Below are 19508 nucleotides of genomic sequence, written 5' to 3'. Positions count from 1 at the left end.
ATTATTGTTTAGAGCTTAAACTGGTTCTTAAATCGGCCTCAGTGCTTTGAAAATATTTACACCGTCATGGAAGAAAAGATTTGCTAATGGATTTGGAGATGTTTAAAGATGTATCTACACATGCATACTAAGTTAGAAACGAATTATAAGTAACTAAATACATTAAAAAATTAGATAAGTATGTATTTAAGTTATTCGAGTTACTCGACTACACCATTCTCTTTAGTTTTTGACTAAGCTTTTCTTAAAATGATATATGTATTTTCCTAACCTATTATTCAATTCCCCTTATAATCTTTTGACTCATAAATTCTGTTTGCTGACAGCGCATTAAAAAAAAGAATATGGTGTCAAAAAGTCGGAACAGACCTATTTTAAATGATAAATGACTTGTTTTTTGCAAGTGCAAGTAAATTAATTGCCTACTTCTAAACGTTTAAATGTTTCTAGGTGCACACACTTGCTTTAATTAATTATTAACCTAACTTTCGTAGGAACTGTGTTACAAAAAACTCACATTACTCTCTGAAATTTTTGCAAAAGAAGTCAAAGTATCTTTCTTTATTCCACATTTAAAAGCCCTTGTGCAGTCTTCACATTTTCAAGTTCATTAACTTTTCACTTTGTAGTTCTCGAAACAAATTAAAGTCTTTCGACTGTATCGTATAAGCAGCAAACGTTCGCCTTAGGGAACTTTTACTGTAATTTAAAATGGTTGCCGGTGCTCGTTGTACTTTACTTTACTTTACTTTACCTAACGGCTTATTTCTCTCAGGGCTTATTAAAGCTCACTTTACTTGAATGCCGGTTCAATTGCTTCGAGCACTTGATCCTGGCTCCTGTTTTTGCCTCTTTCCTGCCAGTTTCGCTACTTCAAGCCGAGATGGCTTCGCTGTTATGTTTATGAACATTATGTGAGCCAAAGAGCCTGTGGCCCTTGGTTTGCGGCATAATTGATAGGGGTATAAGTATCCGCATATACATACATACATACATACGTACATACTTATGTACATACTTATGTACATCCCTACTTTCCCCGCCCTTGAAAGCGTGAGAATTGGCAGCAATCGAGTCATGTGTTATTTATTTACTATATGTAGTGTTTCGCTAGTGAAAATGATTGGACACATAAAGGCAGGCCGAATACCCAGTCTTGTGTGGGAAATACAGATAGTTTGTAATTCATGTCAATTATGTGGGTATGTTTGTTGTTCATGTTCCTGGAGGCCTTTTAATTGGATTCTCTGACCGATGGAGCGCGATAGGCTCTCGCTCAAAATGTTTGTTTATCAGTTATGGACTTGAGGATTTATTTATTTGCCATTGGATACACAATTCACGCATCAACCGAATAAAATTTAAACAGAGCTTAACAGAAATAAGCCACACAAAAGCTCACACAATTTGCTCAAGTATTTCTTTAAAGAAAGTTGGTTTAAGATGCTGAGATTTAAGACCAATAAAACAGACGCAAATACATTTGTTAAGCTCACACAATTACTAACTTATTAGGATTATTAGCATAGATCTATTGAAATGACATTACTGAATTTTACATATTAATATTAATAATAAATTCCAAATAAAAATCTTGAATATTGAGAGACTTACTTATTCAATAAAATATTTAAAAATAAATTCAATTATCTATAAACTTCTTCACCTACGTAACTTGATGTTTGCTTAAAATTCACTCATTGAACTTGCTAATATATATTTTTATCAGTGGCGCCAAGTGACCTTATTCGTTATCAACACTTGACATTATTTGAATTGAATTCAATCAACTGTCCAACTGACTGTCATATCCAGTGATAAGTTTCGATTATGCGGCAAGCATAAGATTCGCCACTGCCAGCGCCTTACAGTTGCGAAACGCACCGTCTGCTCAGGTGCACTCGAGGCAGTCTGTTAAACACTAGACAAGCACCTCGAAAAACGACAAGTCGTCGTCGCTGTAGACAAACAATGTGGGTATGTACGTACGTATACGCAACTAAAAATAAACATGGCACAAACTGTCGACCGGCTTTAATCAATATTTTGCCATTGCTTACCCTCGTTGGCATTAACAATAACAATATCGAGTTCAGACGAACGGACGCTAGCTAATTAGAAAGTTTTCCCAACCAATAAGGTAAAAATCGAAAAGCAAATCAATGCAGAAACAAAAAAGAGAGAGAAAATGCAGGCAGGGATTGATTGCGAGTGAAATGCTGGCCAACTTACTTGACCAAAAAATGTTGGGTATACCCCTATCCCTCCTTCATTCAGCAGCTATCACCAACTTTTTTACACGCGGCTTAAACCCGTTGAGGCGTTAAAAATCATCGACTGCAACTGATCGTTTACCATTTTGACATATCAATGCATGCACACGCGTACTATGTGCTGGATGTACATATGTATATGTATTTATAGGTATATGTACTTATCCAACTTGGCGCCCTTTCTCTTTTCATAAAATATATCCAGCTATATGTGTACATCAGCGATTGTTTCCCCGATTCCGCCTCACTGGCACACGCAACATCGATCAATGATAAGACAGTTTGAGTTATGAATTGAATTTATTATTCGATTTTCAGCGGGTGGGCAGTTGCCTGCAATCCAAGATCGCAGTGGGGCGTGGCTGCTATTTTGTGGGGCGTATAGATTGATTGCCTAAATAATAATTGAATGGGAAATTATTGGCGCTCTTTCGCGCAAAAGAACATCGAGATCCATTTCAGATAGGCAGTCTCTATTTGAGGAATTTCAATTACTTGAGTGGAGTTTTTATCAAGTCTAATTGTTCTTGAAAAACGTTACTGTCAAAATTTGGTTTCATATGTTCTACTTATTTATAGTTTCTAGATATTTTATCATATATTATTGAGATTATTATGTAGCTTGTTAAGTGGTAAAGGTAATAGGTAATAAAAGGTAATAGTTTGTTAAATTAGCCTTGAAAATTGCAAAACAACTTGTTCGGTCCACTTTGAAACCCCAAAACTCCCCCACAGATGGCACCTACCAGATAAACGCCTTTTTTCCCCGCAACTCAGCTACAAAATCCAATCAAGCAATAAACAAATGGAAACCCATTAGCCAAAAAAAAAAAGAGCAAAATAGCGGGAATAACAAATTGCGAGCTGTAGTTGGAGTAATTTTTTACGGGCGTGCGCATTTTTGACTCCGTGTCCGTGTTACTTGAAAAGACCGGCTGCACTGGTATTGGTAATGTGTGCTCCAGATCCCACTAAGCTCAAATACAAAAACATATCAAATAAAACCGACACATGTGGCCAAATGCAAATGCGCATTTTGTCGCATTCCAAGCCCAGCTGGTCGAGCGGATTTCGATCCGAACTGGTGGCTTTGCCGGTTTTAAGCCGCAGACAAACCAGCGACACTCATGGATACGCCTAATGCCATCCAAGCCCGAATTTGGAATTCGAAAACTGTTGAATACTTTACATTTAATCTAAAAACGAAATAGAATACTTAGCAATTTTATTCGAAACCCTTGCTTGGGGTTTATCAACTACAGATTGTCGAAATAGTTATATATTATTTATAAAAATCGAATGATCGTTTATTTGCGTTGAAGTTTTTGTAAGTCTACAAATTTTAAAACTCATATTATTAATATTTATAAGAAATACAATATACCCTCGGCATTTTCGCCGCCGGGTTTTATGGAAACCCGCACATATTAGATTTCTCGCACAAATTGGTGCGGTTCGGTGTCTAAACCGAGTCTCAATTACACCCGTTCGCAGCCCGCTCCCCCGATTTTCCACCCAACCCCCCTCCACAGCGGTTGGGTGCTCATTAGCTGAGCGCGGGTTACGCAGAGCATTCGGCTTGGGAGCGTTAGCAACCGCCGTCTACAGACCAGGCCACACCCTCTGCTCCTCACTCGCATTTTCCAGCTGTCCCCTCAGAACTCGGCCGACTCTGCATTTGCCCGATCATTAAATGCTTAACCAAATGAGTTAAAGCGATGTATCTGTATCTGTGGTTCTGAATGGGGTGTGTGCCATCACTTTGTTGTTCCAGGACACTGGGCGAAAAAATTAGCTCAGTTCGATTTATATTAGGATTTGAAATTTAAATCGCTTTGTTCTTGAGATACAATGTGGCTTCGAAAAATTGTCTGACTAGCTTAATTTCTCAATTGCAAATGTATTTTTCATCTTCTTTACTTACTTTCTAATTATAATTATTTTCTTTTCTTTAACACTTTTTAATATTCTGTAGATTAGAAAAATTTCTCCCAGTGATTGCATATGTTTCTGTGACTACAAGCAACATGTGGTCGTCTGTTTGTCTCCGTTTTTAAAGTCGCTTCTGCGAGCGAAGAAAGCATGGAAATTATTTCAGATATGTGAAATGGGGGCACGAGTTCTGAGCCCTCGAAATAATTGCTCTTCCCCCAATGGGGTTAAGTTTTGAGAAGGGAGTGCAGTTGGATGATCTGTGGATTTTTTCTGTAATTAGCTCCGAACATGTGTGGGAATAAATGCATACAGAATACTTTTTGAACGACTTTTTGACTTAATTTTATGCTACAAAGCAAACTAAGCAAAATATTTTTAAGAATATTTACCAATAAACTTAAGAGAAAGAACACTACATACATTAAATTGTATATATAAATTGATTTATCTGTTATTGGATCGAATTTTTAATGATTTTCCAAACAAGAAATATGACTTATCTCATCTTGTATTTTAACATCTGCCTTGAAGTCAGTAATGATTTTCTCTTTAAAAACCCATATAAAGATCTACAATCTTACCAATTAAAATTCCGGGTTCCATAGTCGTATAATCCTTGATTCGCTTAATCCCAGTAGCGAATTGATTTCGTTTCGATAAAATTTAAAATCACCAACATAAAAACCTATGCTTTTCAAGGTCGTATCGTATCGAATTGAATTACAAAATCGTTGAATCACATGGACACAATTCGGGTTATTTATTTCGGTTTGATTGATATGTATGCTTCGTGGTAAGACAACTGATATCGCCGCATTTCGTTTTTTTTTACCACTTTCGCACCATTTGGTTTTGTTTACCGCTTCGTTTCGTAATATTTCGCGTTAATTTCCAGAAATCGAAGGTGTGCCAAGAATTCTACAAAGACCTAAAATCACAATTGCAGAATGTCGAATATTAAAGGTGACACCTGTGATGTTTGTTTTCTTATTAGACTTTGTGTTGACTTTCCCACCAAGAAACAAATATGTTTTGCGCATGCGCAACGGCAAAGAGAATGAGCGAGAGAGAGGAAGTGAGCGGGAGTCAGGAAACTACCGTTAGGTTTTCCTCTGCTTTTAATGAGTTTTTGTGTTTGCCTGCCATTTTTAATTTTAACAAGCAGCGTTGTTTACCAATTTGATTGTTTTATTTACTTTTTTCCATTTTCTTTATCAATTTCTTAGTCTCTCTCTCTCTCTTTTTATCTTTCCCCGCTCTCACGCTCATCAAAAAGCAAACACCGGTTAACGAGGAACGCTGGAAACGTCCGAAACAGTGCGGCATTAAAAGCGAAAACCAGAAATGGAACGTGTGGCTATTGGAACAGACAACACTTTTGTTGTTGCTATCGTGGGTAATTTGTGAGTCAAAGAATCAAGAATGCGTGAATGTGTGTGTTTGTTGGAAAAAAAGAGTTAAAACCTCTAAAAACTCGATTAAAGACAAGGCAAAACCTTAAGTTTGGCACACCAATTGCGATTTCAAGCACTTGCTGTTGAAATTCCTTCGGAATTTATATTATTTCTCCACTTTTGCTCAAACAACTTGTGGCACACTCACACACGCGCACAAATTCTACACCTTGAACTTGCGTCAGCTTTTTTTTTTGCTCTTTCCCATTATCTTTTCATTTTAGGTAACCACTTTAAGTGCCTTTTTCAATTTACAAACTTTTCTTGGTTATTAAACTTTCGGGACACGCACTTGCAGCCAATTTTGATTTTCCTGCGCTGCTTCTTTTGTTACTTTTTCTTCTCGGCTCACAACGACGGCGCGCAGAAAAAAACCAGTAACATCATGGTGTTTATCCGACGCGTTTTAAGTCTTTACGCTTCGAAGTCAGAAAGCGATCTGAAACGCGATCGTAACGTAGCTATTCTTGTTCGCTCTCTTTGAACGATGATCTTATTGGAACGGGTTGCAGCCCAACTGGCCAAAGCGGGCGTTTCAGTTCAGCTGTTTCGCGCGCTCAGAGAGTGAGAGCGAGATAAAAGAGGAGTTTCTATTGGATTTCAATTAAAATCGAATCGGAATTAATTGAAGGGCTGAGCGCAGGCACAGTGGGGTAGATAATTTGTTTTCATTTTTACTTTAACAAGTTACTATCAAATTTATATTATAACAGATAATAACTCTTTAAATTTAATAACATGAAGTTACAAAGCAAGGTTTAGGAGTTATAGGACCTCAATGTTGTATAAAAGAAAATGCACTTAAACATGCATGTACGTAAATTACCAGAAAAGGATTTGTTAAGAACACAGCAGGCCTTTTTCCAAACCTCCCTGATAATTTGACTGTTGAAACCTGACATTCGGTCAACAGTTTTGGTAAGAACTCCATTCTAAATCAGGCCCCAAAAGTTTAATTTTTTGGCCCAAAAACAAATCCACCAGCAATCCAAGACTTAATTCCCACAAAATGTCACTAAATCGAGGAAGCAAGATGCTCCTGCGGGCGTTAACGCCCCAAATTTTGAGGCGTGGCAAGGCGGACTATGGCAAGACGGTGTGCAACCTGAAGATCAACAAGGCAACAAAGGTTCTAGTCCAGGGATTCACCGGCAAGCAGGCCACTTTCCACTCGGAGGAGTCCATAAAGTACGGAACCAATATAGTTGGCGGTGTGAATCCCAAAAAGGGAGGTACGGAGCATCTGGGCAAGCCCGTATTCAAATCGGTGGCAGAAGCTGTGGAGAAGGCGAAGCCAGATGCCACGGTGATCTTTATACCACCTCCATCCGCCGCCGAGGGTATTTGCGCGGCTATCGAGAGTGAAATTGGCTTGATTGTGGCCATCACCGAGGGTATTCCCCAGGCGGATATGGTGCGGATATCGCAAATGCTGAATTGCCAGGAGAAGTCCCGCCTGCTGGGACCCAACTGTCCGGGAATCATCTCGCCGGATCAGTGCAAAATCGGAATAATGCCGGGAGATATCCACAAGCGAGGAGTGGTGGGCATAGTCTCGCGGTCGGGAACCCTGACCTACGAGTCCGTCCATCAGACCACCAACGTGGGATTGGGTCAGGCTCTTTGCGTTGGCCTCGGCGGGGATCCCTTTAACGGAACTAGCTTCATAGACGCCCTCAAAGTGTTTCTGTCCGACAAGGAGATCAAGGGCATTGTCATGATTGGAGAGATTGGCGGATCCGCCGAGGAAGAGGCTGCCGATTTCCTTAAGGAGAAGAACACTGGCTGCGAGGCCAAGCCAGTAGTTGGCTTCATTGCTGGACAGACTGCTCCACCGGGTCGTCGAATGGGTCACGCCGGCGCCATCATTTCCGGTGGCAAGGGAGCGGCCAAGGACAAGGTGGCCGCCCTGGAGAAAGCGGGAGTCCGTATGACCGCCAATCCCTGCCACCTGGGCTCCACGCTCCTCGAGGAAATGATCCGCCTGAAACTGGTGCCCAAGCCGAACAAAAAGAAGGCTCAGGCCGGGAAGAAGTAGGAGTGGCGGAACAAGTTATTGATGCCAATAAACTAACTTAGTGCTCTTTAAATTGCTAAAATATCTCTTTTATTTTTTTTTCGAAGTCTAAATTATAAAATTGATGAAGAAGTTCAATGGGATTATATCTAAACACATAACAAACAGAAAAAATATATTTTTTTAATATTTAAGTAATGTTTAAGTAGTGTTTTGATAAAACCTTCTTGGTGTAGCTCCCAAAACTAGGTGCTTGCAGTAACGTCTTTGATTACAAAATATTGATATTGAGATATTTTCTAACTGTTATCTAGTAAAAATTTCCACCGATTTAATTTTAATTTCGATATGCAAACGAATTTTCCGCTGTGGCTGGCATTTTATCATGAGTCTCGTATCAAAACGAAAAAGTTTCGCTTTCATAAGCCTACAGCAAATACAAGATAAGCGAGAAAGAATTTGGCCATGGCCAAAATGGTAAGCAGACTCACCCATTGTCTTCACCCGAAATTCTTCGTAGTCCATCAGCGGAGGAGTTGCAGCTCCTCGCACGGTGTCGACGAAGTCTTCCTCGCTGTAAACCGAGTCGTAGTCACTGGGATCGTGCATTTTTAGGTATTATTTTTAAACTGGCTCCCTAATCACTGATAGGCACTGAACACTATTGCATACTCTTCGGCAGCTTAGATTAAACACTGGGTATACGGTTTGTTTGAAAACCTACTATTTGGTGAAGGCACAGGTTGCAGTAAGTGCAGTTGAGTGGAATAGTAGTGGTGGGGTATTTATGGCACGCGGAGCCACCGATTATGGAGGATCAAGAACCGAGAGCACCGACAACCGCATGCGCTTCCAATTTAAACACGACTAAGGCGAGCCGACGATTTTCTGCCGCCGTTCTCAGCTAATCAAGAGCAAATACTACGAAGGCTATCAAAAACAACAAAACAAATCTACAGACTGATTAGAATATCAAGTAGTATAACAAGTGGAAAATCTTAGATCGAGCCTGTAGAACAGCAAATACCCTCTACTTTTACACACACCATTCTTTGCAATTATAAAGGATACATATACCAAAAGTTCAGATACTTTTAACTTTAAATGGAATAATTAAGTATTACGAACATTTTGGAACCTATCCATGAACCTATTTATACTAGTATAGTCTGTTATACCCTTAAAATCTTTAAAAATACTGGGTATAAAAACATACGCTTTTATTTGCACTGAGAGCGCGTGCTATCTCCGCTCTCACTCTTTCTCCGCGAAAGTAATTAGGGGAGTTCCTAATGGGTGTGCGAGTGCAAGTGAGAGAGAGAACATATCTTATCACCTGTGTATAACTTGGACTGCGATAGCTTACGACTGTCAACTGCCTGAAATTCCTTCAATTAATTAATGCATTATAGCTATGAGGTGTGAAAGGAAAATGTTCGTAGGTTTTCCCATACCTACAAAAAAAAAAAAAAACTGTGATAAAGCCATTAATAAATTCGGCGATAGGAATCATGAAACGGGAATTGGTTACTTGGAACTTGTTAATTATTTTCAACTATTAATCAATAAGGAGATAAGCATGTAAATAGCATTAAATGTTTACACCATATTTAACCCCCATTGCATCAATGAAAACTCGCTTGATTGTTTGTTGTTTAAAACAGCACACCAAAGAAATAGCATCATTGGAATGTTAAAAATTTTATTTAAATTTCGTTTCGCCTCTGTTTGTATGGTTTACTGCAATTCTAATTATAATGCATTTACACATAGACTCCATTTTGTTTAAGTGTGTTTTTTTTTCGATTTACTTTACTGTATTTAATTCAAACTTTAATTGTGTTTCGGTATTGCATATAGTTTTCATATAGCATTTTTTTGTTTGATTTTTGAAGAGTACATTCTCTCTTGTTGCTGGAGTATTTTGCTTGCTACAATTTTTTAGTAACTGATATGTTTCGTTTACTTGTTTTCATTCAAATATATTTCAACTATTTCTTGTGTTTTTAGGTGGTTTTGTTTGTTTCTAAGATGACTAGCAAATAAAAACAAAATGTTAAAATAAATAAGTAACCTAAAAAACATTAAAATTAAATTTTATTTAGCTTGTTTCTTTGATAAAAGATTGTTTTTAGTACATTTCTTATTGTTGAATTGTTTCAGCGTTTTAAAGGTTCAATGGGTCAGTTTTGGTATTAAAACCCTGAAACAAGTAACAATTTGTTTAAATGAATTGGAAATAAAAGATAAACCAATTCTGAAGGGAAAGGAAATATCGAATATCAAGTGTCAAAATTGTCTTTGGTGTGTTTAGCCATAAATATATTTATATATAATATTCTTAACGTTATTCAATTTCAACTTTCGTTTTCGTCTTCATATTTGATATGTTTTTAATTGATATGTTGCATATATTTTGTTGTTTGTTAATAGATTTTTGTGTTACTCTAACCTTTGCAGTTTGTTTCTTCTTTAGCAAGATTTCTGCTGATATGTATGCGATATATGTAAGTTCTGTGGCTTATAATTAGGAAATGTCTATTTTGTATATAGCAATTGTATATTAAATTTTTAAAAAATATTCACAGAGAAAAAACGTTTTTTTTTTTTGGTTTTTAGGTTTTCTTTTTTGTAGATATTTAAATTATTTAAAACTTACAGGCGAAGGTGTTTTGATGGAACGCAAAAAGGAAATTATCACTTTGTTGGTTTTGTTTTTTGTGTTTCCATTTCATTTGCATCGATTATGGAATTCGTAGTTTGTATTCTTTATTTACATGGGGCATATCCTCACATCATCTTTTAATCATTTATATATATATATATATATATATAGTTCAATGGATCAGTTTCTTTTCATTATCATTCTTTTAATATTACTCTTGACTTGTTTAAGTTTCGTCGAATAATATTTATTCGTAAATATACTTTGAATAGACAACTATATAGGTAATTAAAATGTTTTTCTTTTTTTCTTCTTTTATTTCAATAAATAATTGTAGTTGACTTTTGCTGTAGTTGTTGTACGACCTATCAGCTAATTCAAGGTACTTATAACTCCATTAATTTTCGGTTTAATCTAAAGAATCTTCCTTTAACATTGGGTTTCTTAACTTCTCCTCCGATTTCTATTCATTTTAGTTACTTGCCACACTATCTGGTCAACAATTCCGTGCTCCATTTGAAGAATGTTTGAATTCGAGAATTCTTAGACTAGGTGGTAAAGTGTTTTTTTTTTATTTTGAGAGCCAGTTTCAGGTTTTGCCTAGAAGATATTCCAAATGGTTTGGGTCAGTTTTAGTTCATTGGCAAATCGAAACTGGTCCTGAAAACGAAGAATCGCACATTGGTTACAGTTGCTTTTGTTTTTTCTTTTTTCTTCTAGGAAATATATATATTTGCTGAGAATTGAGTAAAGTTGTGTTAATAATTTTATAAATTAGGTATAGGCTTTATAATTACTTGGTTTGAGTACGTAGCGTGAGAACTCTCATCGATATTAATTTAGACACACAAAACGTTCCGTGAATTATGCAACTCAAAACCAGTAATTTCAGTGCTGCACAGTAGCTCGACATAGAGATTTTAGTTTCTATAACAACGTATCTTTGGTTTACTTTATTTTGTTAATTTGATTTGAAACATCAAGGATTTTCTCTTTACTGGAAACAACAATAGCTGCAGGGCTTTTGCTAATTTTTACTTTTTACCGACTAGAACTAAAGAAGTATTCCATATTTTATAGTATATAATTAATAGACGTTTATCGAAAGAAGATACTCGTAATTTTTAGAAAATGGTTGGAAGGTTCTTTACTGATAGCCTCGGTTACGGTTTTGCATACATACATTGTTCGTAGGGACTTTTGTTGTGAATACCATTAGTGACGGATCTAAGAAGCCTTGAAACACTTAACATATACATCGATAAAAATGTTTGTTATCAGTATACATACATATGCTTCGGAAAAAGTTCGATATATAAACATTGATAAATTTTCTTCTTTAATTTTATTGTGTTTTTTTTTTTGTTGTTTTTTGTTTCGTTCTCATTTTTGGGTTTGCCAAACGATCCTGCTTCCACATTTTATTTTTCTAGTTCTTAATGAAGTTTTTTCTGCAATGTTCTGAAGTTTGCGCATAGATTTTCTCAAAATAAACATAGTTCGCGATAGAAAAGCAACGCATAAAGAAAGTTTAAGAAGGAGCGCAGAAAGTTGGGAGAAAGCATGAGATTTGCTCTTTGATAGATAGCAGCCGATTTGTGATCGAAATTGTTTATTTATTTGCGTATGTTTATTTTCTCTTCGCGCCTTCACTTTTTTTTGTAGCTTTTTCGTGGTCTTTTGCAATTTTTTTTAGTTTTTGGTTGCTTGATTTTTGTTTTTTTTTTTTATATAAAAGTGTTTGGAAAATGAAAATAATTAAACCAAAAAACTCGTATAAGAAGGTTCTTGGAAAGCAAAATCATACTCAAAAATAGAGTTTGAGAAAATATCTTTTGGCTGAAATGGAGGGGCATTCATGGGTACGTTTTGTTTGGGGACGATGATTGTAGGTACGTGTGTTCCGGTGTAATTCGCATTTAATAATTGTAATTATCATAGGGCGTGCCCAAATACGAATAGAAATTAGGATTGATGGGCTGTGCGTGTGCGTAATAAAATCCAGAAGCCGGATCTGGCGCTACTCAGTCGAGGAAGCCGGTGTTGACCAGCTTCTCCAAGAAGAACTTCACATCGCCCAGCTCCGAGTCCTTGATGCCCAGCGACTTCAGCATGCCCAGATCCCCGTTCTCCACCGCCATGAAAACCGAGCGCAAGTGTTCCAGGTCCGATCTGGGAAAAAAAGGATGCAACGGAATTAGTCGGTATAATTTTCAGCTTACTTGTGATAAATGGTAAAACTTAAACAAAGTTTTCACGGCAAACGGGAAAAGTTGTGCGAAACTGGGAGCAGACATCTGCAGTCTCTAAATGGTTTTTAGCTTGCAATAGTTTTTTTTTTTTTTTGTTTGAGCTCACAGTGGGTAACAACTATGCATAAGTTGAGTATTTAAGGTATGAACATTATTAACCTTTCTTAATATTTTTATAACCATTTGACAAAGCCATATATCTAGGACTATAGAATTGTACAAAAAGTTGAAATTGAAATCGAAACAACTTTAAAAAACTCATGTATAAACCACTTAATAAAATTCCAAAAAATCCAAATAAATTGGAAACCACTTTAGTACCTTAAAACTCCTACATTTTCATGGCGTTTGGGCCAGAGTGAACTGAAATAATGAGCAAATGCCCCACTCGCCCACAGGCACAAACTACGTGGGCACACATACACTGTGCCAAGTTTTTAGCTTTGCTGCGGTGGGTCTCAAATTATACGCTTTGCTTAATTAATCCCTGCAGGTAACGTGCGGCTGCTATATTGTTGGTTTTGTTATTGTGCCCGTGGTCGGTGTCCTGGGATGTCCTTTGACCCCAACCTCCCCAGCCAGGCTAGCTATTTTCTATACCCACATATTTCGCTACTCGTTGCGGCTGCTAGATAAACTTCATTATCATCAGCATAATTAGTAAAGTGAGTGGGATACACTGCCACCTGGATAAATATAGGTACCATCCTCATATGCTAACTATAGATAGTTAAGGTTAATTCATAGGTACAATCCTCATATGATACACTTTTACACCCATTTTGGTGTCTAAGTACTAGTTCAAGTCGATATGCTAATCATATACTTAAGATTCAATACACTGCAAACTTGGCTTTCATTGATGTCACTTTCAGACCATATCAACAAGTTAGTTACTTTTACTTTTCCTCCTGGAAATTTCTTGCAGTGCACTCAAGAGTGCAAAATACACATTAATAACATTTGTGCGTGTCTTGTGGTTCGAGTACATTCATTCAGCTCCATCCCGACCCTCCGGTTCCCAATTCTCGGATAGAGACTTGAGCTTGGTGGAGTGACATTATGACACTTGGGCAATTAATTGCCTTGATGAAATTGTGTAAATTTCCAGCGAGGCCAGACAAACGAAGCCCGCTTATATTTCATCCAGTCCCACATTTTTCCAGGGCTTTTGTGTCTTGCTAATTTATCAACATGTGCGTGAAGAGGACACTTTTTTCGTGTCCTTTTGTCTGGGCCGCTGGTCGGAATCGTGTGTGTCTGCATGGCCCACAGTTTTATGATTATTATTATTGCCACTCCAGCTCACCTTGCCTTGATACCACTTTTGTGGTTAGTTTTTGTTGTACTAATTTAATGAAAATTTTTGTGTCTCACCCACTCTTTTCCGCTCGCTGTGTTTGTATTCGGCCATTTCCCTCGCTTGCTTGTTGTTATTTTTGTTAATTAAATTTTGTATTTGTTTATCTTGGAAATTGTAGCAGAATGCCGGCAGAATACAAAGTAATGTAATTTAAGCAGTTGGAAACACACGTTTGGGCCTAACAAAGCGCAATCGAGAGGATTTATCAAGGATTTCCATAACTAATTTAATTCCCTAGGTAAATTTAATTTCACATTTCAATTATAATCTTTTCTCGTTCCTTATTAAAAAAAAACATTAATATTTGAAATTCTATTCATATCCTAAGAACGTACAATCTAACGATGTTCATTCCCATTTTTTCCTCTTATGTCCCAAATATTCCTTTCTGCTTTTCCCCACTTCATATTTTAATTCATTAGGCAAAGACAAATATTTTGTTTATTTAGGCCAAGTCAAGCAAATATTATGAAAAACAGTGAAAGCCATAAAGAAGCTCTTTATAAAATAAAACCGTAAAAGTAGGAATATAAATGACATGCATATTTTAAAATTTCATGACACTTATTGTGCACGTTGTGTGTGGCTTGGCGTGAAGCTGAACAATTTTATTATTCCAGTAGCCACAAAAATAGATAAACAGAGAAAAAGGGACTCGAATGCCAGTAGACAACCAGATGCACGGATAATTCATGGGGCAAGGACAAGGACAAGGACAAAGGCTGGCCTCTGGACTTTCACTCTGCAACATAGTTTCTGTCGAATAAAAGGATTCACCCACAAAGCGAAAATAGCCCTTGGCATTGCCAAAGTTCCTTAAACAGCTTTCACTATTTATGCAACTCGGATGAGCTTAGGACCTGGCCGAAATTATGTTTCGTTCTCGAAAAGCAGCTGACAAAAAGGGAAAATAATTTCGCTTTGAGGTTTTCTGGCGGCAAAGCAACCAACTCAAGCACAGACATTTTCTACCGAAGGCATGACATTGGCAAAAAAAAACTATTACAAAAGTATATTTTTACTCAGAAAATGTTGAAACAAGCATGATTGTAATGTTATGACCATCTGGGGAGAAAACCTTTAAATTTAAGGCACTTAAACCATGGCCAGTCTACTTAATAATATACTTGTTTCCTTAAAAAATTTAAAGAGAGATTCAATTAAAATAATAAATTCGATAATATTTCCTATAAATAAATTTTATACGTTTAAGCATTTTAAGCATTTAGTTAGATTTCATTCCTCCTACACACTTTAAATTTCAATAGTTTTATGCAAATTTAAGCTAAAGAGCCCTTAGTTCATAAATATAACGTTTTTATTAGTTAATCTAATGCACCCCTGCTTTCTCTCAGTGGACGCACTCCGACGCTGCAGTTCACTTTGGGTAGTTAAGAGCGCCGGTACTCACCTCATTAGATGAAGGGCAGCTCCAAAATCCTCAATCGTTTGCGACTCACTCAACGCGATGGCGACCTTCTCGACTCCGCCGAGAGGTGAAAGGGCATCACGTGCCTTGCTGCCGAAAAGTTTTTCCAGGTAATTGGGTCCGTGGGAGGCGATCAGGCTCTGGAGGAAGGATGCGGTCTCCTCGACCGGCGGCCGCTTGGCTGCAATTAAGAGAGGGCAAACAAACGTCATTTTTATCGGTTGCAATTAAATAAAGTTTTCACGAGGGGGCGTGGCATTCCCCGCATAATGTAATTAATAAACTACGGAATGCCTTGATTACTATCAGCTTATGCCATTTGCATTCATAATGTATTCCCATTTAAATTGATTTTGTTCATTAAGCCGACAAACAGTTGGACCTCAATACACACCAATGCTGATTAATAAATGAGGGTAACATTTTTACTTACAAGTCATTAAAATTGAATTTGCCCCGTCACATTGTTAAGGTATTAATTAATTTTTTCACCGCCTGACAATTTCCTAGGCATTAATATTAATAGCGAACTTGCTGCCCTTTTCCGCTCAACTTTAAACGCACGCGTGCATATGTAATGAGTCCTTTTCCAGGAATTAAATATTCAAGGGACTCACTGCAAAAGGGTGGAGTGTCCTGCGAGATTTGGCATGTTCGGACAATGCTTTTTAAATATTTAGGAAACAATGAAAACTCACATTTACGAGCAACTCTATAAAAACGTTATCAACTTTTTGTTCTGATTCAGATTTTGTTGCTCTACTTTGTTTTGTGTAGTTTAAATGGAAAAATATAAATATTTACATGTAAATGAAGCGAAACACTCGCATTAAATATTAATTTAAAGAGAATACTGATTTTAAAGTCGGGTGCGATTTTATATTTTGAGATTTTTTGCTGACAACTTGTGTGTAGTCAAAAACACATAACAAAAAGGGCTCAAATTGGATTGAAATTCCATGGAACTCTTTAAATTGAATTCAAATATTTCTTTGTTTAGTTGTGGAAGAATTGAAGCATTTATTTTGCATTTGCCGACTAAAGCCACTTGCGGGAATTCTTTCACTTCGAGGCACTTGCTCAGCACAAAGGAGTATATATTTTCAGCTCGTTTTCATGCTCCTGTTGAATGAGTTTTTACCCATTTATTCACATTTTTTCCCTTTCGCCATTGCTGTTTGTGTTTACTTGTATTTTCTTTGGCTCCGGCAAACATTTATGGGTCAGTCAGTCAGGCAGTCAGTCCGTCAGGTAGTCATTCACCCAGTCTCTCAATTCAGTCATGCACAAAGGGCAGACTTTACGGCGCTTGGCGTCGCTTTTTTTAGCCCGCTGACTGCACTTGTTAACCCACTGGTGCCCGTTCTCTGCTAGCTCCCTTAACCCGCTCACTCACATATGCTGGCATTTTTAATGGCTGCAAGGACACGTATGTATCTGGGGTCTCCTTCTTGATCTGTGTGTGTGCGTGTGTGTGTACTGGTACTGTTACTGACTGTATTTGTTATGCAAATGGCGACGTTTGCAACCCATTTTTCCCCTTCCATTCCTGCACTTTTCATACCCCTTAGTTATGGGGTGACTGCGGCCTTTTTGTTTCACTGTCATCAAGATTAATGTCCACAATTAGCCTCACATGCGGTATCTGAGTAAAAAAGCATTTGCCAGGGCTTTCCTTTCTCTGCAACTCTAACTCTTTTTTTTTTAACTAATCCTTATTACTTAATTCCCAGTTTTTTACTGGGTTCTTCTTTTTACATATGTATGTTTATCATAAGTCAAGTAATTTATTAGTCTTTTAATGTTTAGTATGTGTCGCTGGAAAGAGGTTTATATTTTTTGTATATTTATGTTATAGCTTTGTCATTTAATTGATTATTTTTTTATACTAAACTTTTATGATTTCTAAGAACATTTTTAGGTTTGAAATTACATCTAGACGGTATTTCACTTGACCTCATCGGACATAATAGTAATACAAATAATTAGTAGTTTGATTGAACCCATTGGTTGAACTATTGGCTCAAAAAGATGGCATATTAATTCTGCTCGGATTTTTAATTTTCCTGAATTTATTGGGTATTTTAAAATCGAAACTCGTGGAAAATCGGTTATTTTTCTTTCGTCTGCATAAGCTTCGGTGGCTCCATGTATTTTGTTCTTTGCTCGGGAGGCCAAGCTCAATTGGTGGGTGGGGATGGATGGCTGTGGGAGTTGGGAGCTGTGAGCTGAGAATGGGGATTGTCGCCTGTTGTTTGCCTTTAACTTGTTACATATTCCGGACGATGTATATCAGCAGTTTAGATTAAGTCTACGTGGCCATTCTGGCTCAGAGGTTCCCTCCCACCCAAGGGCCAACATTTTTAAACTTTCTCCGCAGCCTTTGGCTGATAAAAAAATATGCAAAAATATGTTAATTTCCCAAGGGTATTCGAATGCAGTGTATTAAAAGTTTTTTAAATCATTTTTATTGCAATTTAACTCTTTTCTCTCCCTTTTTCGGCCAGCAAATGATGGTTCTGAATGAGAACATGAGTGGCTTAAATAATATATTTTTTTTCATTTGCATATATGAAAAGCATATTACGCAAGGGTAAATGAAAATTGCTGGGAATTTACAAACATGAGGTTAAGGATATATGTTAATACAACATATATGAAACATATAAGCGAACTTGGCTTTCATTTTCCATACTTTTTAACTGCGAAAGAAATCATTTTAGGATACACTTATCTATGATTACCTGAGTTCTTTCTCTTGATTTATTTACTTTTTAAAAATCCCTTATTAAGATGGTTTTAGTTTTCTTAATCGTCAATTTAAGAATATGCCTTAAAAGTATTCCGAAAACCCCACTCATTAAACGAACTATGGTCCAGCGATAAACTTGCCCCCGAGGGAACCTTTTGTCTTTCAACTGTTGCCTAGCTGCCAAACAAAAGGGAGTTTCCCTGGAAAAGCGGAGGCAGTGGGGATAATAACGAGAAACTAGGCGAATAATTTATCAAAGAGCGCCGAGGTTGAAGCAATAACTTAAGCTAGCGCCAAAGCAGCCGACACTTCCTAAATGATTTCATTGTCGAAAATAGTTTTTTCTCCCTCGAGCCGAACAGTGGCGGAAAAACGGCGAAAATTTATGCCATTGTGCCAGGAACTGGCAGGATAAGATAAAGAGAAGGAAAATGGACGTGGAAAGTGGGCGGTGGGCGTATGTGGGTGGGGAAGGTGGAATGCTGGCTTGTATCTCAACTTTCAGCCAACTGAATTGCCAGCAATTAGCAGCAACAACTTGCTGTTTGGCCTCAAGTCTCGAATTTCCCGTTTTCGGCGGGCACAGCGGGTGGTTGGGAAATCTCTCCTCTGCCGTAAAGTAAAGTTTTCCGCCCAATTTGTGGCGGCGGCCTTTGTTTGCCTGGGTCTGCGTAACGAATTTTATAATTTATCACGCGAATTTTTTCAATTTTTCCAGCCATGACATAATTAGGGAAACTATAAAAACTTTCGCTGTCATTAATGGTTTCTTCTTTTTAATTCACTTTTCATGTATACGTATAGCATCCTGTATCGATTATGAAAATTAAATAAATGTGTAAAATCCCAAATAAGAAGACTTTACTCGTTGAGTTTTTGTAAGAAACTAATTTTATTTGGAAATATCTTCGGTTTAAATAGGTGACATGAGAATCGCATCTTAAAGTAAATGGCCTACGCAGAGGCCTAAGTAAATAGTCCCCGCCTTATCGAGGTCCCACGCTCGGGCACATCTGCCTATCTTGAGCGGCGAGGACCTTATCTGTGGTCTCCCACTAAGGGACTATTTTAGGAGGCGGGGAACGATCTCAAGTGACTGACTCATGTAGTGTGCACTTAAATTACATGTTTTTGAGCAATGCACCCATGTCGCCTTAGATAACAAAATCCTAAATATAATTTATCGCTCTCGATTCATTTACATAAGATATGAACGGAGCCCAAAATTGTAAGTCTTTAAATATATTCGTGTTCATGTGTGAACATTCTGCCAAAGGGCCAGCAAGCTGAGATGTACATTAGTATATTAGTTGCATTTATAACAGTAGTGGACTGTATTTATTTGATATATGTTCATTTATTTTGCAA

General features: G+C 37.3%; 3 protein-coding genes across 10 annotated transcripts in view, besides 1 other annotated feature; 1 reads left to right on the top strand and 2 right to left on the bottom strand.

Annotated features, from left to right (window-relative positions):
* Dys (Dystrophin) overlaps nucleotides 1-8551 on the bottom strand; it is a 136204-nt gene extending 127653 nt beyond the window's left edge. For 2 of the 6 annotated variants that reach the window (NM_001275803.1, NM_001043259.2), the window contains exons 1-2: nucleotides 5955-6103; nucleotides 4790-5136 (exon numbers count right to left, since the gene is read on the bottom strand). In NM_001275803.1, the coding sequence (NP_001262732.1) occupies nucleotides 4790-4811 (22 nt within the window). In that variant the 5' untranslated portion in view covers nucleotides 4812-5136; nucleotides 5955-6103. Of the gene's footprint in view, nucleotides 1-4789; nucleotides 5137-5954; nucleotides 6104-8170 lie in introns of those variants that run through there. The other 4 variants (NM_001043257.2, NM_001043258.2, NM_001043263.2 and 1 more) reach the window with 2 other exon arrangements.
* On the top strand, nucleotides 6570-7757 carry Scsalpha2 (Succinyl-coenzyme A synthetase alpha subunit 2). Its single transcript, NM_142552.2, has one exon. It carries the CDS (start codon nucleotides 6672-6674, stop codon nucleotides 7698-7700), a length of 1029 nt encoding a protein of 342 aa, NP_650809.1. The 5' UTR covers nucleotides 6570-6671; the 3' UTR covers nucleotides 7701-7757.
* A 773-nt stretch (nucleotides 8552-9324) lies between the features above and the next one.
* The window catches only part of CG31221 (uncharacterized protein), a 47623-nt gene continuing 37439 nt past the window's right edge, over nucleotides 9325-19508 (bottom strand). For 2 of the 3 annotated variants that reach the window (NM_169860.3, NM_001275800.2), the window contains exons 4-5: nucleotides 15371-15569; nucleotides 9325-12516 (exon numbers count right to left, since the gene is read on the bottom strand). In NM_169860.3, coding sequence (NP_732424.1) covers nucleotides 12369-12516; nucleotides 15371-15569 — 347 coding nt within the window. In that variant the 3' untranslated portion in view covers nucleotides 9325-12368. The remainder of the gene's footprint in view (nucleotides 12517-15370; nucleotides 15570-19508) is intronic. The other variant, NM_169861.3, reaches the window with a different exon arrangement.
* Nucleotides 18978-19508: part of a mobile genetic element that runs on past the window's edge.

The sequence above is a fragment of the Drosophila melanogaster genome, chromosome 3R, assembly GCF_000001215.4.
Source record: "Drosophila melanogaster chromosome 3R".
NCBI classification, from domain to species: domain Eukaryota; kingdom Metazoa; phylum Arthropoda; class Insecta; order Diptera; family Drosophilidae; genus Drosophila; species Drosophila melanogaster.
The sequence above is the reverse complement of the archived record's forward strand: the minus strand, read 5'-3'. Positions and strand labels throughout refer to the sequence as shown.

What these genes read in the sequence shown, in the direction of transcription:
- Scsalpha2 (NM_142552.2), top strand. Translation starts at nt 6,672, where the DNA reads ATGTCACTAAATCGAGGAAGCAAGATGCTCCTGCGGGCGTTAACGCCC.